Source organism: Nomascus leucogenys, chromosome 17 (assembly GCF_006542625.1).
Source record: "Nomascus leucogenys isolate Asia chromosome 17, Asia_NLE_v1, whole genome shotgun sequence".
NCBI classification, from domain to species: Eukaryota; Metazoa; Chordata; class Mammalia; order Primates; family Hylobatidae; genus Nomascus; species Nomascus leucogenys.
The window spans coordinates 82,455,262-82,481,118 of NC_044397.1; the positions used below are offsets into that span (position 1 = coordinate 82,455,262).

General features: G+C 60.3%; 1 protein-coding gene across 5 annotated transcripts in view; it reads left to right on the plus strand.

The window, feature by feature from the left end:
- Positions 1-25,438, plus strand: part of PAK4 (p21 (RAC1) activated kinase 4) — a 53,334-nt gene extending 27,896 nt beyond the window's left edge. The window contains exons 1-10 of one of the 5 annotated variants that reach the window (XM_030796552.1): positions 13,215-13,235; positions 14,084-14,156; positions 15,356-15,581; positions 18,717-19,175; positions 19,377-19,823; positions 20,997-21,130; positions 21,377-21,503; positions 22,634-22,759; positions 23,713-23,847; positions 24,461-25,438. In XM_030796552.1, the coding sequence (XP_030652412.1) occupies positions 15,378-15,581; positions 18,717-19,175; positions 19,377-19,823; positions 20,997-21,130; positions 21,377-21,503; positions 22,634-22,759; positions 23,713-23,847; positions 24,461-24,616 (1,788 nt within the window). In that variant the 5' untranslated portion in view covers positions 13,215-13,235; positions 14,084-14,156; positions 15,356-15,377 and the 3' untranslated portion in view covers positions 24,617-25,438. Of the gene's footprint in view, positions 1-13,214; positions 13,236-14,083; positions 14,157-15,355; positions 15,582-18,716; positions 19,176-19,376; positions 19,824-20,996; positions 21,131-21,376; positions 21,504-22,633; positions 22,760-23,712; positions 23,848-24,460 lie in introns of those variants that run through there. The other 4 variants (XM_030796551.1, XM_030796553.1, XM_003270383.4 and 1 more) reach the window with 4 other exon arrangements.
- Positions 25,439-25,857: the final 419 nt, after the last annotated feature.

Here is a 25,857-nt window from a genome sequence, read left to right on the forward strand (position 1 = left end):
AACTCTCCCGACTTTTGAGGCCATCATGTGCTTGCTTTTCTCTCTGTTTGCCACCTCTGTATGCAGCCTGAAGCAGTTTCCTTTTGCCTGGTTTTGAACCTTAAAGTCCGAGGATGGCCTATTGTTTGATGTTTTTGCCTCTTCTGTGCGGCCTCTTCTTTGATGCTCATCCACATGTAGCTGTAGTCATTCATTCATTTTCCCTATCACTTGCGGTGCCATGGAGACTTCATTTGACACCTCCTGGGGACGAGCATTTGTCTTCTTTCTGGTCTCCTCGCGCATGCTGCCTGCCCCGTGGGCCTGTGTTATGCTGGAGTGTGTACCCAGGACAGCTCTTACTAGGTCAAGCATATGTCCCCAGTTCCGCTGGATGCTGCTAAGCTCCAGCCAAACGCCAGCAGCGTGGGAAAGCCACGGAATGTTTTCAAGAAGAGCAAAGTACACAATATTGTGTGTCGTGTGGCTGCCATTTCTGTTGTTTTTTTAAAAAGCAGGTAATCATGTGTGTACCCATACACACATGTAGGATCTCTCAGAAAGGAAAAAAAAAACCCGAAAGTCTAGTAGGGGTTGCCTCCAGGGCTGATCTGGGCCGGTAGGGGGAGGAGGACATCCTGTCAGTTTACCCTTTGGTGCCTTTTGGCTTTTGAACCGTGTGCCTGTATTACAAAGACAGAGAGAAGGAAAAGAAGGAAAAGGGGTAGATGAGCATAAATGTGGTAAAGTGGGAATCTGAGAATCGCCCAGTGCAGCTCCCTCTCCATCCCTTGGGGACCTCGTTTCCTGCGGCCGTCCAGAGCTGTCCAATCCCCACCCATTCCCCGCCAGAGCCCAAACCTGCCCGTCTGGTTTGCAGAGCTGCCCCACCTGGCTCCTCTCCGGGTGGTTACTCGAAAGATGCCCCACCCCCCACCCCATGGGGAGGCGGTGGCCTGAGATCTGGGACTTCTGGATCTAGTCCCCTGGACCTGCCCTGCTGTGGTCCAGAGCCTGGCCCAGCCCCTCCTTGGACTTCCTCCTCACTGTGGGCAGGGGGTAGACAGAGGTGGAGATGGGAGTTCCAGGCCCTGAGAGCAAGCGCTGGCCTCCCCGCCCACGTTCTGTGTGTGGAGATAACATCTGCCCTCGAGGAGCTGGCTGCGGGGGCAGGGGTGTGCCAGAGCAGGGCAGTGGGGAGGACCCAGGCACCTCTGTCTGCCATGTGCCGGGGCACTTGCTCACTGTTGTCCGTGGATTCACCATGGCCTGGGTGCCCATCCTGGGCCCGGGCACCCAGCAGCCTTGGTCCCTACCGCCTACCAGACTGGAGTCCCTGGTGGAGCCCCTCCAGGATGTCAGCTCCCCTGGGCAGGAAGTTTTGTGGAGTTTGCAGTGCTGAATTCTCAGGGCCTCCCACAGGCGTGCCTGGTATGTGCCTGGAGCTCAGTGAATGAATGAGAGGTGGGCAGGCTGCAGACAGCGACAGCCTGGGTGGTCAGGGCTGGCATGGGGAGGTTCAGGGTGGAGTGTGCAGGGCTGGAGCCCGGAGGATACCTGACCCAGCCTGGGGTGGCAGGGAGGGCTTCGTGGAGGAGCAGGTGCCTCAGGTGGGGCCGGAGGGTGAGAAGGGATGAACCAAGCAGCCCTCCGGAGGCCTCGAGGGGAACAGACAATGTTCACAGGAGAAATAGTTACACCTGCGAGCTCTGCCTCGGGCCAGCCTTTGCGCTGGAGGTGGGATTTGAAGGGGAGGGAGGGATGCAGCGGAGCATCTTTTACTTCTGTTCCTGAATGGGGGTTCTGATCACGTCAGCCTCATGCTTGGAGCAGCTGGTTAAGGTCACAGACACCGGGACAGACACCCAGCCTGGGAGTCCCAGCGCCTGACCTCCCCTCGGGCATCAAGTCAGTCTGCCTCTCCGGGCCTCAGTTTCCTCCATGATGAAAGGGGTCTGCTGAAGGACAGACCCATTTAGGGAAGCAGTGAGGCAAAGCCCTGGAGCCCACGCCTGTGCCAAGAGCAGGGCCTGGCCCAGAATAAGGCCTTGTCATGTTGAGCTGCCTATTTTCAGCAGGGTTAGTTTCATCCTGGTGAGGCGGCGCCAGCATGGTGTTCCACCTCCTGACCTCCTCTCCCTCCTCCCTTTCCTGCCATCCACACCTCCCAGCCCTGTTCTCACACCTCTTGATATGGGGGCTTCACTGTGGTCTCCCCTGACCTCGCCCCTCCCCCAGTCAGGCTAAGTCTCAGATTCCTCCTCATGGGTGAGGGGGGCAGTGTGGCCCCTTTCCTCTGGCCCACGCTGGGCACTTGCTAGAATCCCAGCCTTGGTCGGGGTGGAGGAGAAGCAAGTTCCAGCTCTCCAGTTTTGCCTCCATATCAGAGAGCCCACCCACCCCTCTCCCCGGGGCTCTATCCTGCACCTAGTGGCCCCTGTCACTCCCCAGCCGCCCCCACGTACATACCCCGGTCCCTTGTTTCAAACCTGGCTGCCCCTTAGCCGCCCGGCCAGCCGCTTGCAGGCACTCAGCCTTGCTGTGTAGTCACCCCCTCCAGCCCCTGGCACCTAGCCTGGCATAGGGGGGTGAGGCGGGGTGTGGGAGGCTGACCCTGCTGAAGCAAAGGCTGTGGTTGGGGTCCCCGCCCAGCCGTGCCCTGTGTCCAGGCAGCTATGGGCCACGTGGCCCAGGCCCACCCACCCCAGCTGCAGGCCCAGCCCCGCCTCCCTCCCGCCCTCCGTGGGTGGAAGCCACAGCCGAGGCTCAACTCCTGGCCGCGTCACCACCGCTGCCCTGGAGGCTGCAGCATAGAGCCCAGGCAGCCCTCCTCAGTGGGTGCCCACGTCGAGGGCCTGGGGAGCCCTGGATCTACTCTGCTTTCCCAGCTGGAAGCCTGTCTGTCCACAGGCCCGCCCCATTGAGGGTGGCCCAGGAAGTGGGAAGGAGCGTGGTGGAGGTGAGCTGGCCAGGCCTCAGGAGGGAAGGGAGAGGGGAGGGCTAGACTGGCTGCCGGGGAAGGAGGGTCTGCCCCTGGCCACTGGAGCCAGCATGAGCATGTGCGAAGGCCGCACCTTTCTTGGGGATGGGGCGGGGTCACCGTGTTTCCATGTGTGCGAGATGGCATGTGCCTGTCTGCTGGGGACTTGCAGGCGTCTGAGCATAGGTCCCTGAGCCTCTCTGTGGGAGCACACTCCTGGAGTCTGGTTTGCATGGGGGCAGAAGTTTCTGTGAGACTGTGCCTCAGTCACTCTGGGTGACCCTGGAGTTGACTGGGTGTGCCTAGGTCCATGGAGGTCTCCTTGCCTACTGTGTGTGGTTTTGGGGTCGGGGGGGCCTCCCAGTGTAGCTTTGTATCTTGGGGGTTATTCCTAGGTGCGTGTGTGTCCTGGGGTGCGGCACGGCTTTCCCTCGAAGTCATGGAGTGTCTGCGGCATTGTGTGTGTACACACGTGTCCCTGTGTTTCTATGCGTGGATCTCTTTGGGAGTCTCTGCATCTCTGGGTGCACGAGTCTTTGCAGTGTGTACGAAAGGGTCCCAGTCCACGGTCCATCCCTGGCTCTTCTGGGGCCTACGTGCAGGCTGGCTGAGCCGCGGCCTTCCCATTTGCCGCGTGTGTACTCTGAGCCGGGCTGGCTTTAAGAGCCGCTCCCCCACGTTCTCCCACTGAAGCCTCAGAATCTCCCTCTGGGGCACACTCTGCTGGTGCCGCATATTCTAGAGACAGGAACGGAGGCTCTTGATAAATGTCCTTTTCCCCTGCCCCGCGGCAAGCAAGGCACTGACCCCTGGCCACCAGCCTCCTGAGCGGGCCGCCGCCGGGTGCTCGGGATGTTGTAGGGTTGAGGGTGAATTGCTGCTGTTGCCGGCTAGCCAGGAAGTTTTCTTTTTTTCGCCTAAGATAAATATTGGAGAAGAATGGCCAGGGAGCTTTCCATGTGACCAGTGCATGTGGCTGGAGGCCTGTGGTTTGTGTGGCTGGGTGTGTATCTGCATGTCTGTGTCATGGTCTTAGGACTTGGCTCTGTGTGGTGTCAGCTGCGGACGTCCTGCATGCTCTGGCATGTCCGCACATGCATCTATGTCTAGGGATCATGCATGTGTGTGAGTGTGCATGTGTGTGCATGTATGTGAGCATGTGTTTGTGAGCGTGTGTGAGCATGTGTGTATGTGTGTGTGCATGTGTGTGTGCATGTGTGTGAGCGTGTGACATGCATGTGTGTGCATGTTTGTGAGTGTACGTGTGTGCATGCCTGTGTGAGCATGTGTGTGAGCGTGTGTGTATGTGTGAGCGTGTGTGACCATGCATGTGTGCATGTTTGTGAGTGTGCATGTGTGCATGTCTGTGTGAACATGCATGTGTGAGCGTGCATGTGTGAGTGTGCGTGTGTGTGCATGTGTGTGCGCATGTGTGAGCATGCATGTGTTGCGGGATGGCTTTGCTCGCTGCCATGTGTTGGGTCTGTGAGGAGAGGCCATAGTTGCTGCCTAGTATGTGTCCTGGCGTCTGTGCGTGGCCTTGTGTGTTGCATGGCAGGGGAGGTAGACAGTGAGAGGGCTTGGGTGCTGGAGCCTGAGAGGGGCAGGGCCTCTTTCCTGCCACATCACCCCCTTCCCCCTGCCCAGCCTCAGGCGAGGAATAAATGACGTCTGCTTTGATTTCCCAGGCCGTGTGGGCTCCCACACACTCTCTATTGTGGTGTCCATCCCCACCCTGAGTACCTCTGGGAGGTGAAGGGCACCAGCAGAGCCCTTTGTGTCTGTGCCCTTTTGTGCTGGGCCAGATTCGGGGCAGGAGGGCTTGGCCCTGGCATCACTGGGGGCTCTGAGCACCAGCCTGGGCCTGGCTGGGTAAAGGAAGCACCATCTCTTCGTTGAGCCACACTCTCTGCGCTATACCTTACCTTGTTCTGGGCAAGCCTGGGGACACAGAGATGGCCCCAGGCCCTGCCCTCCTGGGTCTCCCAGTCCAGTGGGAGAGGCAGACCTGTTATCAGACAGTAACAGCCCGTCAGGCTCCTCCCCCCCAACCCTGGAGAAAGTAAGAGTAGCATATTTGCTCTGCTGAAGGGACCATGCCCAGCATTCTCTGTAGTGTATTTGTTCATTCATTCATTCATTCATCATTCAGCAGCAAGAATGGCAGTAATGATAACAGCAGCAAGCCTGCAGTGAGGCCCCACTCGGCACCAGTCACTGTTGTAAATGTTTTACATGTGTCATCTTATTCCCTCGTCCAACATGCCCAGGAGGTAGGGACTATCGCTGTCCCCAGTTTGCAGACTGAGGCCCAGAGGGCTTGAGTCACTTGTCCAGGGGCACACAGCTTGGAGTAGTAGAGCCAGTATCTGGGACTGGGCAGTCGGCTCTTAACCACCAGTACAGGCCTGCTGAGCCCCTGTACTGCGCCAGGCCTTTGCTGAGGACAAAGCAGTGGCCAGGAGGGACAGGCCCTGTCCTCGTGGGACTGCCTGTTCATTGCAGGAGACATGCTAATTAAGGACCATACGGACAAAGGTAAAATTACAGCTGTGACAGATGCTGTCAAGGGGAAGGCACGGGACATGCAGGGTTTTAGACAGTCTCACTCTGTCGCCCAGGCTGGAGTGCAATGGCGTGATCTTGACTCACTGCAACCTCCGCCCGCCGGGTTCAAGTGATTCTTGTGCCTCAGCCTCCCAAGTAGCTGGGACTAGAAGCACATGCCACCACGCCCAGATAATTTTTGTATTTTTTTAGTAGGGATGGGGTTTTGCCATGTTGGCCAGGCTGGTGTCGAACTCCTGACATCAGGTGATCCACCCGCCTCGGCCTCCCAAAGTGCTGGGATTACAGGCATGAGCCACCGCGCCCGGCCATGGACCTGCAGTTTGAAGGAAGAGGAAGGGATAACAGGGTGAAGGTTGAGGGGGCAGGGGGCTCTTCGGGACCCAGGCTAAGGGCACAGTCCGTGCAGAGGCCTGGTGGTGGGGACGGCGCTATACCTGGAGGAACGAAGGAGAGCAGGGCTGCCCCCTCCACCCTCCACAGACGCTGCTGAATCCAGGCCCCGCTTCCAAAGGCGCCCCCCCGCCGGATCTGTGTCTTTATGGGCTTTTACCCATTGTGGGGACTCATGGATTTCCAGAGGCACCCCCCATGTGATTTGGCTCTTGCCAGGATACACTGCCACTTCCTGAGATGCCCAGCGTAGGCCACCTGGCTGGGTGGACCCCCCTGCAGTGGGGAGGGCCTGGGCGTTCACAGTGGGGTGCCTTTTGTGGTGTTGGGACACACACCAGCTTACTTGTGGAACAGCCAGATTCAGTCTCTGAAGACCCATTTTCTCCCCAGGCGTCAAGGTCAGACTTCCAGGGAGTGAGTATACGAGGCCCAGGGACTTGTGTCTGTCTCGGCCCCATCCCCGTGCCCTGCGCCGCCTCAGGGACCAGGCTCATTACTTTGGTAATGGCATCACCCATTTGTTCCACAGATATGTCTCGAGCACCTACTGTGTTCCAGCCACTGCTCTAGATGCCAGCAAGAACCAGACAGACAGGTCCCTGCCCTCAGGGCGCTGACATTCCGCTGGGGGCACCGCCAGTCAGTAGGTGTAGGATGCCAGGGGATGGTAAGTGCCACAGAGACATAAAAAGCGGGGTGCACATTTTGTTCAGGGGTCAGGCAGCCTCTCGGAGGAGGTTTTATTTGCACTAAGACCTGAATATCAAGAAAAGCTGAGCAGTGCAGTTCTGGCAGAGGGAAGATAGGGGCAGAGGCCCGGAGGCTGGAACAGCTGTGATGAGTCCAAGACATACCCGGAGGCAGCCAGCGCGGCTGGAGAGGAGTGAGGGGAGGAGATGAGGTTTGCGAGGGTGGCAGGGCCCTCCCAGTCAGGGCCGTGTTGAATCAGTGTTTGAGCCAAAGTGGGAAGCCCTGTAGAACGGTGTGTGTGCATTTGTGTCATGTCTTCAGATTCCCTTCTAACCACGGTGGCTTTTCTGGTCTTGGTCTGGTCATTGTCAGGGACATTGTCCCTCCCTGTTGTTGTCCCATAAACCTCCAAGGTCCTTTCTCTAGAGTGGAGGCCTTGGCTGGAGCCAGGACCACTGGGGAATGGGGGATGTTGACTTGCCTTCTCTGTGGGACAGAGTGGCTGCTTTTGTAACCTGGCACTGGATAGCCCTGGGCAGTGACTTCCCCTCTCTGGGCCTCAGTTTCCTGGTTTGGGGAACAGGAAGGAAGAGGACTCCCCACCCAGCACCCAGAACTGTTTAGAGGGCTCCTCGTGGCCTGGTCTGTGTGCCTGGCACAGCCTGGGCGAGTCCACAGCCACGAAGGGGGGCCCTTGTGAGTCCACGCCCTGCTCTAGGCACTGAAATGCAGCCATCATGAACCAATACGTGGTCCCTGTCCATATGAGCCACTGACTTAGTGAGGAAGATGGCCAAGACAGGCGAACAACTGTAATATGCCAGGCAACGCTGAGGGCCCTGGAGGGAATGGACCTAGGCTGACTGCGCCAGGCTCTGCGCCAGGTGCTGGGGGTGCCACATGGAGCAAGACCAGGCCGAGCCCCTGCCTGTGAGCTCGCGCTGCAGCCCTCGGCCAGTCCTGCCACCTCCACCTTTACAGCATGCCCAGAACCTGCTCATGCCACCCCCTCTGCAACCCCCACAGGGTCCTGTCCCCTTAATTTCCACTGGACCATCACAGCCTCCTCCTCCCTGGTCACCCTTTCCGTTCTGCTCCCACAGACTGTTCCCAGCCAGTGGGAGCCTGTGAACTCCTGAGTCAGGCGGTGGCCCTCCTGGGCTCAGAGACCGCTGCAACTCCCATCTCACTCGGGAGAGGACCAGGCCCTCCCTGCGGCCCCCAGAGCCCCCCACGATCTGCCCCATTACCTCCCTGGCCTGTCCTTCCACTCGCCCCCTCACCCACCCTGCTGCAGCCCCGCGGCCTCCTCCCTGCCCCTTGACCATATCAAACAAATTCCCACCGCCCTGGCTGTTCCTTCCTCCTGGGCCCTGCATGGCTCCCTCTCCCCTCCTCACGCAGGTCCCTGCTCACGTGTCCCCTTCTCAGCACGGCCTACCTGACCCTTTTATTTTATAATTATTACTATTTTGAGATGGAGTCTCACACTCTCTCGCCCAGGCTGGAGTGCAGTGGCGCAATCTTGGCTCGCTGCAACTTCCACCTCCCAGGTTCAAGCGATTGTCCTGCCTCAGCCTCCCAAGTAGCTGGGACTACAGGTGCCTGCCACCACACCAGGCTAATTTTTTGTATTTTTAGTGGAGATGGTATTTCACCATGTTGGCCAGGCTGGTCTCCGACTTCTGACCTCAAGTGATTTGCCTGCCTTGGCCTCCAAAAGTGCTGGAATTACAGGCATAAGCCACTGCGCCCAGCCTGTTATTCTTATTTTTGAGACAAGGTCTCGCCCTGTCACCTAGGCTGGAGTGCAGTGGCACGATCACTCACTGCAGCCTTGACCTCTCAGGCTCAGGTGATTCTCTAGCCTCAGCCTCCTCAGTAGCTGGGACCACAGGCGCACACCACCATGCCCGGCTAATTTTTTATTTATTTTTTATTTTTGGGGGTAGAGACAGGGTCTCACTAGATTGCCCAAGCTGATCTTGAACTCCTGGCCTCAAGCGATCCTCCATCCTTGGCCTCCTGAAGTGCTGGGATTACAGGCATGAAGCACCGTGCCCAGCCTTGACCACTTTATTGAGAATTCCAGCCTCCCCCCTGCTCCTTTCTGATTGCTGCGTTATTTTCTATGTCAGCATTTTTCACCCGACTTAGTAGATATTGTTCTGATTTATCTCATACATTGACGGCCTCTTTCCTTCTAGAATGTGAGTGCTGCAAGGACAGGGATGTTTCTGACTGTTGGGTGCACTGCTATGGGCCCCAGGCCCAGCAGAGTCAGCCCTCGGTAGATATGGATGGGTGCATGGCCGATGCATGGGTGGGTGTGATTGGGTCACTTGTGAGTGGAGTAGGTGTTTGCTAAGGAGGACCCTGGGGATGTGTCAGTCCCAAACTTGAGGACTCCTTGGAGGAACAAGGCTCAGTGTGGGAGGCCTGAAGAGAGATGTGGATAGAGGAGGGTTGGGGGCCGTGCAGGATGGGGGCAAGAGCTGAGCCAAGGTTTGGAGGCAGGAATGGCGTGGGGGACTTGGGACAGTGAGGAGCCTGCTGTGCCGGGATGGGAAGCCAAACTCCCAGTGCCTCCACTATCAGAGCACATGCCCAGAAGGTAGGGGGTAAACTGAGGCAGGGAGGGTCCCTCCCAGAGCTGGTAGGTGAAGACTGTGGCAGGGTGGTGAGTGGGACCCAATGGTGGAAGGCTGAGTGCAGGCTGGAGGCAGTGAGCGGTCTGGGTCCCCTTCCTGATTCGAGTTTCATTTTGGTGATGATGAAAGGATGCCTGTGGTCCTGGCCACCTCCCCTGCCCTGCCCCCAGGTCCCTGCGTTCCGGCTGGGCCAGCCCCCTCCCTTCCAGGGGCAGCAGCTTTGATCAGAGCCTGGAGGGGGCGGGGCAGGAGGTAAGGGTTTTTGCACGTGCGTGTCTGCTCACACCGACAGCTTTGTCGCACGGTGGATCTTGCTTTTCCATTTGGGCCAGTTAACCTTGTGGGGGAGAATTGGGGTGGTGGGACCCTTTTCCTCCCATAAAAGGTCAGAGGATGCAGGGGGTGACTGGAAAATCTGAAGTGTCTGCTAGGCCTGGTCAACGCTGCCTGTCCCACATGTTAAAGAATTCAAAAGATTTTTTAAAATTTGAAATAAACATTTTAGAGTGGGATACAAAATGCGCCTGCATTTTTGGGATCAAATACTGGACTTCAGAGGCATCTGTGCCCCGGCTGGGGCAGAAGGCTGCACCTTCCTGCTACTCTGGGACTACTGCCCCCAGGTCCCAGCTGCTTATCTGAAAGATTTCCTGGGTGCTGCCGGGCTTTGTCCAAGGCCTCTGAGCAGGGGAATAGTGCAGCGGACAGGGACGATCATTCCACGGAGTCCCTACCGTGTGCTGCCCTGGGCTACGAGGGGGCAAGACAGAGGACAGTCCCTGCCTTGTGAAGCTGACACATTCTAGGGGAGAGGCAGATGCTAAAGAATTACACACGTGGCTGGGCCCGGTGGCTCACACCTGCAATCCCAACACTTTGGGAGGCTGAGGCAGGTGGATCACCTGAGATGAGGAGTTCAAGACCAGCCTGGCCAACATGGTGAAACCTCGTCTCTACTAAGAATGCAAAAATGAGCCAGGCATGGTGGCGAACGCCTGTAATCCCAGCTTCTCGGGAGGCTGAGGCAGGAGAGACACATGAACCCACTAGGCGGAGGTTGCAGTGGGCCGAGATCATGCCATTGCACTCGAGCCTGGGCAACAAGAGTGAAACTCTGTCTCAAAAAAAAAAAAACAAAACGAATTACACACACACACACACACACACACACACACACACACACACACGCACGCACGCCATATATGTGGTAAGAGCCCTGAGGAAAGATAAAGCAGAGACGGGCGTAGAGGATGACAAGACAGGAGCAGGGCTTGTGAGCACAGGTGGGCCTGGGAAGTCAGGGGAAGAGGGAGATCAGTGAGAGGAGAGTTCCAGGTGGGGCACTCGCCCATGCAAAGGCCCTGAGGTGGAACCATGTCTAGGATTTGAGGAACAGCAGGGGGACCTGTGTGGCCAGGGCACAGTGAGTACAGGGGTGCATGGGAGGAGAGGAGGGCAGCGTGGTGATGGGCGCATCCTGTGGGGACTCTCAGGCCACGGGGAGGCATTTTGGGGGCCAGCAAAGGATTTAAGGCTGTGGACTCTGGGGTGGGCGGGACTCTGGCTTCCAGGCCCATCTCTGCTTGGTGAGCTTAGTGAGAGATTTGACCTTTGTGAGTCTCTGTTTCCATAGCTGCAAAATGGGCCTCAGAATGGCCACCCCACCGCGGTTGAGGGCGCCTGTGAGCTCAGCGTCAGCGTCTGCTCTGGGCCATGGGTCCCTTGTGGTGGCGATGGTGGTGGGAGTACCGAGCTGAGCCTCAGGCCACATTTGGTGGGAGGGGTTGGTTTTAAGCATCTTTCCTGCTGCCAGGCCCGTGGGAAAGGCTGGTGAACAGCCATTGGGGAGGTGGGGGCCCGGGGGCCCACTTTGTGCTTCCTCCCACTACCCGTGGCATCCAGGAGAGGTCACACAGGAGGGAGGGACCCTCACTCAGCAGAGACTAGGCCAGGAGAGAAAAGGCAAGGTCTGGGTGTAGACAGAAATAATGGGGAGGGAGGGAGGGAGAGGGGAGGCCAGGACTAACCTTGAGAGGAGGAGGATGATACTATTATATAATAATAATAATAATAATAGACAAAACCAACAGCGTCACCTCAGCCCTCAATAATAATAATAATAATAATAATAATAGACAAAACCAACAGCGTCACCTCAGCCCTCCAGGGCAGCAGGACAGGCAGGTAAGAGCCCAGCCTTCAGTGCCTTCCACACACAACTGCCCAGGTTCAAATCCTGGCTGCTTCTCACTGGCTGCTTCTCCTGTCCGTGCCCTGGACAAGGGCCTTCCCTTCTCTGGGCCTCAGTTTCCCCATTTGTGAACTGGGATGAGGATGCTTGTGAGGATGGAACGGGATTAGACGCACAGCAGGGCCGGAACCCGTGAATCTCTGCAGACAGGCCTGGAGTCTGGTGTCCACTCTGCCACCCTAGCTGGGTCACCTGGGTTAATGAGGTCCCCCTCTGTGCCTTGTTTTCCCTGTCTGTAATCTGGGGCTCATAATGGCCCCTCCCTCCAGGGTCAGATGTGGGACTCTGGGTAAAGTGCCTGGAAGAGGGCTGGTACACAGTAGGTACCCAGTAAGTGCTGGCTGCTATTGGAATGGTGACCGGCACTTACCGAGCACTTACTGTGTGTGATTTGCCTTGGCTCTGATCCCAACCGCTGTCTCTGGGCCAGGCCCTCCATGCCCTGTGTTCTGCGTAATTCCTTATAAAAACTCCAGGAAGGCCAGGCACGGTGGCTCACACCTGTAATCCTAGCACTTTGGGAGGCCGAGGCGGGCAGATCACTAGAGGTCAGGAGATTGAGACCAGCCTGGCCAACATGGTGAAACCCCGTCTCTACTAAAAATACAAAAATTAGCTGGGCATGGTGGCAGGCGCCTGTAATCCCAGCTACTCGGGAGGCTGAGGCAGGAGAATTGCTTGAAGCCGGGAGGCGGAGGTTGCAGTGAGCCGAGATTGCACCACTGCACTCCAGCCTGTTTGACAGAGCGAGACTCCGTTTAAAAAAAAAATTAAAATAAATAAATAAATAAATAAATACTCCAGGAAGCAGCTACTATCATCGCCGTCTTTGAACAGAGGAGGAAACTGAGGCACAGCGTGGCTGAGTTGCTCACCCAGGGCCACATATTGAGGTCCCCAGGTTGGGTTAGAGCCCCAGTTCACAGACACAGAAAGTGAGGTCACACAGGGCCGGTCGTAGCAGCCCTGCTGGGGTTTGGAGCCCTGGGCAGCCTGACTGCCAAGCTTGGAGCTGGCCTGGGAGCCCAGCCCCCACCCTTCCCTCCCTGCAGCTGGGCAAGCCCAGCCTTTCCGCCTAGCTCTTCTCCCTCTTCCCAGGCCTGGCACGGCCTCTGTGGCCCCCATGTCAGGAGCTTCTGTTGGGAAGGGAGCGCCTGCTGGGGAAACCGGCAGGGCTTGGAGCTGCACAGGACGGCCCAGGGTGGGGTCCCTGCCTGGTCATTATAAACATGTTCAGTTCCTCTGTTTGTCCTGCCCTCTGTGCAGTGCCCAGAGGGAAGGGGTGGCCCCAGGCAAATATCCGGAGGTGTGCCCCTTGCCCCCTTCCCTTGGGGGTTTATGGGTGGGAGGGCAGGAGGCCAGGCTTCGGAGGACATCCCCCAGACCCCGTGCTGCCAGCTGGGCCAGCTGCCCACCCTGCAGGCTGCTCCTGCCCCATCCCCAGGTGTCCCCCACCTCAGGGTCTGCCCCGCTGTCCGCCCTCTGGGCTTAGTGAGGGGTCATATGGCTGATCCTCTTCCTGTGGCTGTGGGAACTGCCTAGTACCCCGCAGTGGGGAGGGAGCGGGATGGGCGGGGCAACAGGTTCACGATGAAGAGGCCTGGGCTGGGCATGGGGCCAAAGGGGGTGGAGAGACATCTGGGAGGACAGAGAGGCCAGAGGACATGGGATGCAGATCTGGAGTGACAGCAGGCAGAGTGGGCAGATGGGGACTGTTGGGGTATGTGGATGACCCTAGGAGCTGGGCCTAGAAAGCCACGAGAGAGTAGGTCAGGGCCACGGGGGTGGGCCGGGCTGGAAGGCCACGAGGGAGGGGTGGGCAGCACTCAGGGCGCCGGCATTGGGCTCAGAGAAGGGGCTGGGCAGAGACAGAGGAGGCTCCCCGTCCGCCCTCCATCCTGGGCCCCAGGGCAAGCAGGGAAACTGGGCCAACCCTGGGAGCCTTGGCCAGGCCCGGCTCTGACCACCCGCTGGCCTCTTTGGACCAGTTGAGACAGGTTGGCTGCCGGGCCCCCACTCACCTCCCACAGGGCTCCCGCTGCCAAACCGGTTCCCCTGGCTGGCTCCCATCGATGGTCCTAGCTCTGGGCCAGGGCCTCACCTTTCCCAGCTGCTCCCAGGAAGGCAGCCTGAGCCAGGAGGAGAAGTAGGTGTGGAGGGGCCACGTGCATCTGTGCGTCCCCTGTCCTCTCACTAGGGCCACAGGACTCTCTGGGCTGCATACTGTGCCGGGCTCTGGGGAGCCCGCTGGGAACAAGACAGAACAGAAACTCCACATGTGTGTCCCCTCGTCCTCTGGCCTGAACTTTTCCCCTCTTCCTGGAAGCCTTCCTGCTGCCCACCCCGCATCCCTCCAGACTGGGTCCCGTGCTCCCATCCCCCAGCCCTGACCACCGTGGGCTGCTGCTGCATGGGGACAGGTCTGTCTGCCCCACACGAACTTCCCATGAGGTCAAAGGCTGTCTGGGTCACTGCGGTGGCCACAGAGGAGGCCCATTGCTGAGTTACTCCTAAATGAATGAATGAATGAATGAGTGAGTGAACGGATGCATTCCTCTCATTTTACAGATGAGTAACCCGAAGCCCCTAGAGGAGTGGTCACCTGCCTGAGGGCACTTCTGTCCCACCAGCATCAGACCAGGTGTGTGCGACTCCAGGGCCGGGGCCGGGACAGCTGGGGTGGGGCCTTCCGGGGGAGCAGGACCTGGCCTCCTCCTACAGGCGCTGTGGGAGTCACCCTGGCCATCACAGTGGTCCCCACTGATAGGCCCCCTGTATTTGCCCAGCCCTGCACCAAGCTCTTTGCTCCCAGTCACCCATTACCCTTCACAGCAGCCCTGTGGGGGTTCATCCACAGCACAGAGAGGTTGTCACCTGCCCAAAGTTGTGGCAGCATGTGGTGGAGAGTCGAACTACGGCCACCTGGTTCCCGTTCCCATCTTTCTCCATGGGATGCTGCCATCAGCGTGTCTCCCCCTCAGCCCCTTTGTTTTTTAAAGTGGCTTTGGTCGAGCATTTGCTCTGTGCTTGGTACTGTGGCAAGGGCCCAACTGAAGACCACAGATCCTAAAGATAGGGGAGTGTCGCAGCAAGGCTGCCTGGGTGCCCTCTTACCCCGGGGCTCAGTAACCCTGTGCTGAGTCAATATCCAAAGGTGTGTGCATCCCCAGCCCAGACTCATGGCTGGACCAGTGGCAGTGGCCAGGCCATCAGTGACCATCCATTGAGTACACACCATGTACCAGGCATAGCAGGGGATATGGGGAAGCAGGGCAGATGGGACCCGGCCAGAATGTAGTACTGACATTCTAGCGGTGCGGTGTGGATGCTGCACTCATGAACCTAAGAAGGAACAACAAACAGGATTTCCATGAGTTCCGGGCTGTGACGGTGATGTAGAGTGGGGACGGCGGGACACGGGGCTGTTTGCCTTGGGGTGGTCAGGAAAGGAGTCACTGCTGCTCTGAGAACTGAAGGAGGGGACGGGGAGTCCTGTGCAGACACTGGGAAGTGAGCTCCTGGCAGAGGGGCCAGCCCATGCAAAGGCCCTGAGGTCTCCAGGGGATGAGAACAGAGAGGTGATGGGGCCTTGTGGGCCCGCAGGAGACAGAGCGGCAGGAAAGTTCTGAGCAGAGGCATGGGACCGCTCGGGTGCTCACGGGTACCCTCTGGCTGTGTGTGCCGCACAGATGGGGGCAGGGGGTGAGCAGGGAGACCCGGAAGGAGGCGCTGCCTCCTGTTGGTCCTGGTGTAAGATGAGGATGGAAGGGACAGAGCAGGGGCAGAGAAGGAAGAGACATGGGCAGGCTCTTACCCACCCACCGTGATTCCCTCCCGAAGACCGCACCGAGCCCCCGGCACCATGTTTGGGAAGAGGAAGAAGCGGGTGGAGATCTCCGCGCCATCCAACTTCGAGCACCGCGTGCACACGGGCTTCGACCAGCATGAGCAGAAGTTCACGGGGCTGCCCCGCCAGTGGCAGAGCCTGATCGAGGAGTCGGCTCGCCGGCCGAAGCCCCTCATCGACCCCGCCTGCATCACCTCCATCCAGCCCGGGGCCCCCAAGGTATGCGGCACCCACCACCACCTCCCCCAGCCCACCCCAACCCCCGAGTGGCCCCAGCGCTCAACCCCACACTCGACCCTGTGACCGACACCTCCTCACTGACATGGAAACAGACACACCCCAGCCTTCCACCCTGATCCTGGGTCCAATGCTGGCCTTTCACCCTCTACCCACTGGCTCCAAGTGCTAAGAACCCATGCCACCCCAACCTGAGCCCCCCATGGCCCATCTGACAGCCCCCACACCAGCTTCCAAGCTCTGCTGTCTCCCGCACACTCATGTCCCAGGGGCCATGCTGCTGTACCCCGGACCACACTCCCGTCCCACCCACCCTTGAGCCTTTCCAGAGTTCCTGGCAGTGGGGGACAGACCCATTCCCAGAGGGTGACAGCCCCAAGTGGTCAGGGCTTGGGTGGGGGAGCCCGGAGGAGGCACCTGACACAGACCAGGGGTCCAGGCAAGCTTCTGGGAGGAGGGGACACTGAGGCAGAGCCCAGGGCTGAGGAGGAGGAGGAGGAATTCCAGCAGATGCTGGGGAAGCCGGGCTTTAGTGGAGAAAATCACTGCTGTGAAACACTGGGGGCTTTTTGGTTTTGGGGGTTTTTTTTCCTGCCGTCTACAGCAAAATGGCAAGGTTGGGATTTGAACCAATGTCTGTTTCCAAGGCCCATGCTCTTAACCCCTCTCCTGCCTCCATGTGAAATTATAAGAGTTGTGGAGCCGGTGTCTGGGTGTGGCCTGGCCTGAGGCTGGCCTGGCCTGAGCCCATGCTGGGCCTCGGAAGCCAGCTTCGGAGCCTGGACTCTCTCCCATGGTCAGTGGGGACTGGGAGGGGCCGCAGGCCAAGGGGAGCTCGGCCAGGTTTGCTTCCAGCGGGTAGAGATGGGTGTGCCTGGGGACTCACCCTCCTGGTGCCCAGCCCAGCCTGGCGGGGAGAAGCCCCAAGGCCCACAAGTTGGCCATAGACACAAGTGCAGCCTCAATGTGGTGGCCCACTGAGGGGTCCGTGTGGCCCATGCAGGGTGCTTTTGAATGCTTTGACTTCTTTGCCTCCACTGAAAAAGTGACAGACTTCACTTCCAAAGCCGTTTCTGGCATCTGGTGACAGACCAGCTGGAGCCCAGTGGCAGCTGCCTCCACAGGTGGGGCACTGGCTCTTCTGGGCCACAGGCTGCACCTGACCCGCCTCAGCTCCACGCCCGGCCTGGCTCTGTGGCCACTTGGATGTAGGCTTTGCCCCCACCAAGGTGTCTCCAAAAACCCATCCCCTGCCTGGCTCACCAGATGTGAGGCCTACCTGTGACTGTCCCACCGGGAGGCAGGGCACCTGAATTCACACACGGGGCCTTGTGGCCAGCACTGTCCTGGGGCCCCGTAGGCGCTTGTGTTTGCTGCCCTTGGCCAGGCCTCAGGCCTCCCAGGACGATCTCAACCCCGTTTTTTTTTGAGACACATTCCTGCTCTGTCTCCTGGGCTGGAGTGCAGTGGCGCCATCTCGTCTCACTGCAACCTCTGCCTCCTGGGTTCAAGCGATTTTCCTGCCTCAACCTCCCAAGTAGCTGGGATTACGGGCGCCCACCACCATGCGCAGCTAATTTTTGTATTTTTAGTAGAGACGGGTTTTCGCCATTTTGTCCAGGCTGGTCTCAAACTCCTGACCTCAGGTGATCCTTGGCCTCCCAAGGTGCTGGGATTATAGGCGTGAGCCACTGCTCTTGGCCTCAACGTTCTGCTCTAATAGCAAAGTCTGGCCTTGTGTCCACCTTGATTTCCTGGGGCCCCTGGGCAAGGCCCAGCTTCAGGCCGACAGCCACGGCCAGGAGAGACAGGGAAGCGGCAGGCCACAAGTTTTGTGGGATCAGTGTTTTCTACACGTTACAGGCAGGACTCCAGCTGGAGGATGCCTGGCAGCCCCAGGCAGGGTCCGAGTTTTGTGGGATCAGTGTTTTCCGCACGTTAGAGGCAGGCCTCCGGCTGGAGGACATCTAGCAGCCCCGGGCAGGGTCCCTGTCAGCAGGGCCCACGTTCTCGGCTCACTGTGGCCTTTGCACAGACAACTCACTCACTACGTGGTTTAGCAAAAGTTCACTGAGCCCCTGCTGTGCGCCAGATGCTGGGTCTAGGTGCTGAGATGGAGCAGGACCCGAAGCAGACAGGAAAAAGCAATCCCTGCCCGGAGCGTGCACTAGGCAGAGCCGGGAGCGGACAGATGCCTGCGTGCTCTGTATCAGCTGCTGTTAGTTGCTCTAGGTAGAATGCAGGCAGGGCAGGGGCCGGGGAGGGCAGGGGCTGGCATTTTAGATGACGGGAGGCCAGCGGAAGCCTCACTGAGAAGCTGAGTTTTGAGCAAAGACCTGAAGGAGTGGAGGGAGGGAGCCACGGGGACCGTGAGAGCTGATGTTCCAGGCAGAGGGAGCAGCCAGCGGAGAGGCCCTGGGCGCAGGGGGGCGGGGGTGGCGGAGACACCCATGTTCCTGGAAATGGAGCGGGGGCAGAGGTGGCCTGCAGGACACGACTCAGACCACAGAGGGTGGGGACAGGGTGACTCGGGAGGCACTGGATGTTCTGCCTGGTCCCCACCTGCATTTGTATTTGCCACCCGGCTCCTGGGACCCCCTTGCCCTCTACTTTGGGACCAGGCCTTTCTGACTCTCCCTGTCCCCCACCCCTTGTTGTTCATGGGAGCTGAGAGTGTGGTTTTGGGGCTAAGGAACACTGGCGCCCACATGGGAGGAAGTGCCAGGCCAGGCCCTGGCCCCAGTGCCCTGTCATTTGCAGCCCTCGGGGCTGATTATGGGGTGGGTCAGCTTCTGCCCTCCCTCCCCCAACCCCGCAGGGCAGGACTATTCCACCAGTGTGGGGAACAGGAGAAAAACAAGGGGGCCTCTCCAGGGTCCCACTGAGCCAGGGGGCAGCAGCCTGGCCATGGCGATCACTCCTCCGGCCCCTGCAGCTGCGTCCCCAGGGAGGGGAGGGGCCGCACCGCCCATGCCATTGTCACTCCATGGCATCTCTTCATTGCGTCTCTGTCTTGTCTCTGTGTGTGTCGTGCTGTCCTGTCCCTGCGTGTCGGATGCACGTCCTGTGTGCCCCACTCCTTGCTGGGCCCCCACCCATCATTGACTGGGACCCCAGACCATCGTGCGGGGCAGCAAAGGTGCCAAGGATGGGGCCCTCACGCTGCTGCTGGACGAGTTTGAGAACATGTCGGTGACACGCTCCAACTCCCTGCGGAGAGACAGCCCGCCGCCGCCCGCCCGTGTCCGCCAGGAAAATGGGATGCCGGAGGAGCCGGCCACCACGGCCAGAGGGGGCCCGGGGAAGGCAGGCAGCCGAGGCCGGATCACCGGTCACAGCGAGGCGGGTGGCGGCAGTGGTGACAGGCGACGGGCGGGGCCAGAGAAGAGGCCCAAGTCTTCCAGGGAGGGCTCAGGGGGGCCCCAGGAGTCCTCCCGGGACAAACGCCCCCTCTCTGGGCCTGACGTCGGCACCCCCCAGCCTGCTGGTCTGGCCAGTGGGGCAAAACTGGCAGCTGGCCGGCCCTTTAACACCTACCCGAGGGCTGACACGGACCACCCATCCCGGGGTGCCCAGGTAACCCATCCCCCGCCCCAGGGCCCCCACTGTCCCCTGCCCGTTGCTTCTCTGTCCCCACCTTCCAGCCCCGCCCCACCACCGTGCATCTCATCCTGACCACCCATGTGTCTGTCCGATCGCTGGGTCTCTCTCCTGCTTAGGGAGCAGAGCTGCTCCCTGGCACCCATCACTGACAGCTACCTCTCTCTTCTGTTTCAGGGGGAGCCTCATGACGTGGCCCCTAACGGGCCATCAGCGGGGAGCCTGGCCGTCCCCCAGTCCTCCTCCTCCTCCTCCTCCCGGCCTCCCACCAGAGCCCGAGGTGCCCCCAGCCCTGGAGTGCTGGGCCCCCACGCCTCGGAGCCCCAGCTGGCCCCTCCAGCCCGCACCCCCGCCGCCCCTGCCGCCCCTGCTGTTCCTGGGCCCCCTGGCCCCCGCTCACCACAGCGGGAGCCACAGCGAGTATCCCATGAGCAGTTCCGGGCTGCCCTGCAGCTGGTGGTGGACCCAGGCGACCCCCGCTCCTACCTGGACAACTTCATCAAGATCGGCGAGGGCTCCACGGGCATCGTGTGCATCGCCACCGTGCGCAGCTCGGGCAAGCTGGTGGCCGTCAAGAAGATGGACCTGCGCAAGCAGCAGAGGCGCGAGCTGCTCTTCAATGAGGTGCGGGCGCTGCTGCCCTGCCGCCCTGCCAGTCCTCCCACCCCTCCCACCCTGCCCTCCCTCCTCTCCTGCCCTGCCCTCCCTCCTCTCCCCCCCTCCCACCCTGCCCTCCCTCCTCTCCCGCCCTGCCCTCCCTCCTCTCCCCCCCTCCCACCCTGCCCTCCCTCCTCTCCCCACCTCCCGCCCTGCCCTCCCTCCTCTCCCCCCCTCCCACCCTGCCCTCCCTCCTCTCCCCCCTCCCGCCCTGCCCTCCCTCCTCTCCCCCCCGCCCTGCCCTCCCTCCTCTCCCCCCCGCGCTGCTCTGCCCTCCCTCCTCTCCCTGCCCTCCCTCCTCTCCCTGCACTCTTCCATGCTGGGCCAGGCTCCCCTCCTCCCCTCACTCCTCTCCCTCCCCAGGCCGTCTCCTCCGCCCCAGCTGGGTCCTTGCCGCTGTCCTCGGCACCCTCACCCACATCTCTGTCCCTGAGCCCCAGACCCAGGGTTCCTCAGCCCACTGACCCCCCCCCCCGCGTCTTCCAGGCCCCTCACACCCACTGAGGCCCACCTGGGCTCCAGGGTACAGTGTCCTCCAGACCTGCCCCTCCTGGGTTCCCTGTGCCCCGCCCCGGCCTCCGCTCCCGGGCGTCCCTCGGCACAGCCCACACAACAACCAAGAGGATGTTTCTGACGTTCAGGCCCACCCCGTCCCCGTCCCTCAGAGACCCTGGCAGTGCCCCGCAGTGCCCTGACGATAGGAAGCCCAGCTCCCTTTGCCAGGCATGTGAGGCCCCTCTCGACCCCGTTGCCCATCACAGCACCCGGCTGCACCAGGAGCTCCTCGCCTGGGTTCCTCATCCTCCCCACACACACGCCTCTTCTCTCATCCTTGCCCTTGTCCGGGTCTCAGCCCTGTGCTTGAATGCCCTCTTCCCACCTGCTCCCCTGCACCAGCCCAGGACTGACCTGAGATGGGCGTGTGCCCAGGGGGGTGCACCCCCAGAAGGGAGGCGTGGGCTTCAAGCTGGCTCTGAGGCCCACGTGGCTGTGGCAGGAGGGGAGGGCAGTCCAGGTGGCCCCGGTGAGCACAAGCTCGATGTAGAACTGCAGGGGAGCCGGGGGGTGGTGGTGGCTGGGTCTGAGGCAGGCCTGGCAGCCCTCCCGCCTCCCTCCACTGCTGACCCAGCCCCTGCACAGGTGGTGATCATGAGGGACTACCAGCACGAGAATGTGGTGGAGATGTACAACAGCTACCTGGTTGGGGATGAGCTCTGGGTGGTCATGGAGTTCCTGGAAGGAGGCGCCCTCACCGACATCGTCACCCACACCAGGTATTTCCGGGGCCTCAGACCCCTCCTGTGACACGACCAAGTCCCCTCCAGACCACTGGGGTGGAGCCACAATTCCAAACCAGCTGTGCTTCGGGCCCCCGGGATGGGGTCATGTCTTCCATTCCTCCCACTCCAGAGTGGGGTCGAGTGGTCTCAGATTCCTCCCACCGCAAGGCAGGGCTGCGTCCCCCTCTGCCCCCTGGGGTGCTGTCCACCTGGCTGCTCACCCCCCACCCCACCCCACAGGATGAACGAGGAGCAGATCGCGGCCGTGTGCCTGGCAGTGCTGCAGGCCCTGTCAGTGCTCCACGCCCAGGGCGTCATCCACCGGGACATCAAGAGCGACTCGATCCTGCTGACCCATGATGGCAGGGTGAGGGGACGGGCGGCAGGGTATGGGGGCGGCGGGGTTCCGGCTGCAGGGATTCCCTGCCTCTTCCCATCCCCTGTAGGTGAGCTCTGACCTCCAGGTCTGTGTCTTGAGGAGCCAGGAAGTTCATCCCTCCCTCATGGAGCAGCCCAGAGTCAGGCTCCAGCTCAGTGGGGGCTCTGTGCAGTGGGAGGGCACAGGCTGGCGGGGGCTCTGCCATCAGCACAGGACACTGGGCCAGGGGGCAGGGATCTGGGCAGACAGTGCAGCCCCCCGCCACAGGCTTCTCCCTCCATTGAAAAGCTGCTCCCTGCCCAGCACCCAGGGTGGGCCGTGGACCCCAGCCCTGTCTTCCATACTTTGGACTGAAGTTCCGAATCTGAGGCTGTGGCAATTATAACGTCGGGTGGACATGATTTTCTGTGAGAGAGGGCCCTTGATGTGAATGAAATGCTTGCAGAAGTGGATGACTCCATCCCTTCCCCCAAGGAAGATTAAGCCGCACGAGTCAGTCCAGGCAGAGGCAGAGAGAGCTCTGTGTCACTGACAGTCTGTGAAAATCTCCAGATGTCTACAGATGTGTTTTGGGGCCGATATCTGTGGGCCACCTGAGATTGTCCACACACGGTTGTGGGGATGTTTTCTGGAGGGAAGAAGACCCATAGAAATCCTCAAAAATCGGAAAGGGGCCCACAGTTCCTAAGAAGGTGTGAGGGGCCTGGTTGTCGCAAAGGCAGGCTGTGTCCCCTCACGGCCCTAGTGCAGGGCTACCTTCCGCTCCACCCGAACTAAAGACTTGCTCCAGGGCAGCAGGGCCCCAGGGCACAGGCTTTCTGGGCCACCCCTGTTCCCAGCTCCAGCCCAGCCTTTGCTATCTGCAGTACTCAGGCCACTGCCCCCAAAAGCCCCGGAGGCTGTCAGGGAGGGAAATAGGGGGATCCTGGGGGAGGTGACTCGCCCGAGGGCCCCCACCGGGAGGTGGTGGAGCTCCCCAGTGGTCTGGCTCTGGACCCCAGCTCTGACCTCTGGGCTGCACATCGTGTCTGAAGCCAAGGAATGACGTAGGCAGACACCCCTGCTCGCCCTCCAGCTGTGCCAGCTCCTCTGTCCCCACTGCCTCTGCCCTGCCCCAGGTGAAGCTGTCAGACTTCGGGTTCTGCGCCCAGGTGAGCAAGGAAGTGCCCCGAAGGAAGTCGCTGGTCGGCACGCCCTACTGGATGGCCCCAGAGCTCATCTCCCGACTTCCCTACGGGCCAGAGGTGAGCCCTGGGGTGGCTTGGTTGTCCCACCGTGGACAGCGTACACTGCCATTTTCCAGCTGCAGCGCTGGCGGGAGGTGGGGCCCAGTCTGGGGAATGGTTGCCAGGAATGGTGCTCTGGACAAGGAGGCACTGCAGGCGTGCATGTATTCATTCATTCTTTTTTTTTTGAGATGGAGTCTCGCTCTGTTGCCCAGGCTGGAGTGCAGTGGTGCAATCTCAGCTCACTGCAACCTCCGCCTCCTGGGTTCAAGCGATTCTCCTGCCTCAGCCTCCCGAGAAGCTGGTTTTACAGGCGCCCGCCACCATGCCCGGCTAATTTTTATATTAGTAGAGATGGGGTTTCACCATGTTGGCCAGGTTGGTCTTGAACTCCTGACCACAAGTGATCTACCCGCCTTGGCCTCCCAAAGTACTGGGATTACAGGTGTGAGCCACCGTGCCCAGCCTTGGCTCTGATTTCTGAGCATTGTCTTCACAGGCCGGCTTTCCCCTTGTGGGAGCAGAGCTGGCCCCGGCAGCTCTGGGAAGTGTCTCCCACCTATGGGCTCTCCTCTTTCCCTGGGTGTTTTGGGTAAAGTCCCCAGGTTGGCTCTGATTGGCTCAGCCTGGGTCCTGTGCCTGTTTCTGAACCAATCACTGTGTCTCCACTGTGGTGATGAGGCCGTGTGGGTCCTGAACCCACCAGTGGATGCTACCTGGGCTGAGGGAGGGAGGACATCTGGGGGCAGTTGACAGAAGAGGGGTGGGTGCTGCGGGGGCAGCTCTCTTCAGGGGCTCCCTGGAGGACGAGTGCTCCGTGGACTACTGGCTGGGCACCCAAGAGGGAGTTCTGGGCCAAGGACTCCAGGAGCCAGAGGCAGAGACAACACTGGAGCGGTCCCTCCCTGCAGCCTCCCCAGGACCCATCATCCCCCCACAGCTCAGCCCTGCTGTCCCTTCTCCCGCCCCAGGTGGACATCTGGTCACTGGGGATAATGGTGATTGAGATGGTAGATGGAGAGCCCCCCTACTTCAACGAGCCACCCCTCAAAGCCATGAAGATGATTCGGGACAACCTGCCACCCCGACTGAAGAACCTGCACAAGGTAGGCCCCTCCCTGGCTGGGAAACTGCGCCAGCTGGCGGGTGGCAGGGTGCCAGGTGGAGCATGGGGTATGGATGGGATGGGGACAGTGATGGCGCCTGGGATGGCGCTTACTGTGCGCTGGGCCCCCCACCCCTGGGCCTCGTGTGTCTGTGCAAACCCCCCTCTGTGGGGCCTGGGCGACTGAGGCAGCAGAGCCACCGGCCCCCTGCACCCTCACCGTTGCCCTGGGCCCCGCCTAGCCCTAGAGAGATTTGCACATTTAGAAGTGAAGGACAGGGCCCGGACCTTCCTAGTGGAGCACTCGCCAGGAGGGAAAGGGGCACCTCTAGGCCCCAGTTGCTTCCAGCTCCTGGCTAAACCATGGAAGTAGGGAGTACATGAGCCCCCAGGGTTTGTCGCTTCCTCTGGGGCCACACAGTAAGCACCATCACAGGTGCCATCACTGTCCCTGTCCCGCCTACACCCCAAGCTCTAGACACCCATGACCTCTGCCCCCTGCCTTCCTGCACAGTACATGCCGCCAGCCAACTTAGCAGAGGCGGACACTGCGGCCCCACAGCAAATGAATAGTGGGGACCCTCGCCCCCTGACCCTCCCCTCCTTCTCGACAGGTGTCGCCATCCCTGAAGGGCTTCCTGGACCGCCTGCTGGTGCGGGACCCTGCCCAGCGGGCCACGGCAGCTGAGCTGCTGAAGCACCCATTCCTGGCCAAGGCAGGGCCACCCGCCAGCATCGTGCCCCTCATGCGCCAGAACCGCACCAGATGAGGCCCAGCGCCCTTCCCCTCGACCAAAGAGCCCCCCCGGGTCACCCCCGCCCCACCGAGGCCAGTAGGGGGCCAGGCCTCCCCCTCCTCCCAGCCCGGGAGATGCTCTGCGTGGCACCGCCCTCCTTGCTGGGGGTAGATGGGACCCTACTACTGAACTCCGGTTTTGATCTCGTGACTTTTAGAAAAACACAGGGACTCGTGGGAGCAAGCGAGGCTCCCAGGACCCCCACCTTCTGGGACAGGCCCTCCCCCATGTTCTTCTGTCTCCAGGAAGGACAGCAGCCCTCCCATCACTGGAAGTCTGCAGTGGGGGTCGCTGGGGGTGGAGAGAACACTAAGAGGTGAACGTGTGTGAGTGCACGCGTGTGAGTGTGCATGTGCGTGTGTGCAAAGGTCCAGCCACCCCGTCCTCCAGCCTGCAAGGGGTGTCTGGCGCCTTGCCTGATACCCAGCCCCCTCTCCCCCTGAGCCATTGTGGGGGTCGATCATGAATGTCCGAAGAGTGGCCTTTTCCCATAGCCCTGCGCCCCCTTTCTGTGGCTGGTTGGGGAGACAGGTCAGGGCCCCCCACCCTCTCCAGCCCCTGCAGCAAATGACTACTGCACCTGGACAGCCTCCTCTTTTCTAGAAGTCTATTTATATTGTCATTTTATAACACTCTAGCCCCTGCCTCTATTGGGGGACAGATGGTCCCTGTCCTGCGGGGTGGCCCTGGCAGAACCACTGCCTGAAGAACCAGGTTCCTGCCCGGTCAGCACAGCCCCGGCCTGCCCACCCCTGCCTCGAGTTAGTTTTACAATTAAAACATTGTCTTGTTTTGTGTGTGTGTGTGATGTGGTAGGGGGGGGGCCCTGCCCGGCTGTCTTGGGTGGGAATTTGCAGGGAGAGGGTCTGGATCTGGGAGCAAACCACGATTCCAGCCAAGGCAGGGCGAGGGTGGGGTGGGGAGTGGGGAGTTCAGATCATAGCAGCCAGTAAGCTCCCCCAACCCGCCACTCCCTGGAATGGGGCAGGATTGTACCCCCCCTCCCCCCACGCCCGGAAGCAGCCAGTTTGCCACTGTCCATGTGCAGACTGATCCCAGTTTGCCAAATCTGCAATTTCCTGGAACCTTTTAAAGGCTGTCTTGAGCGCGTTTGGTGAGTAGGAGCTACCCAAGTTAGTAAATTTAAGGCCATTTGGCAAATTGGTCAGTGGGCAGATAGGCTTTTGGGGGATTGACTGAGGTTGACTGGCCTG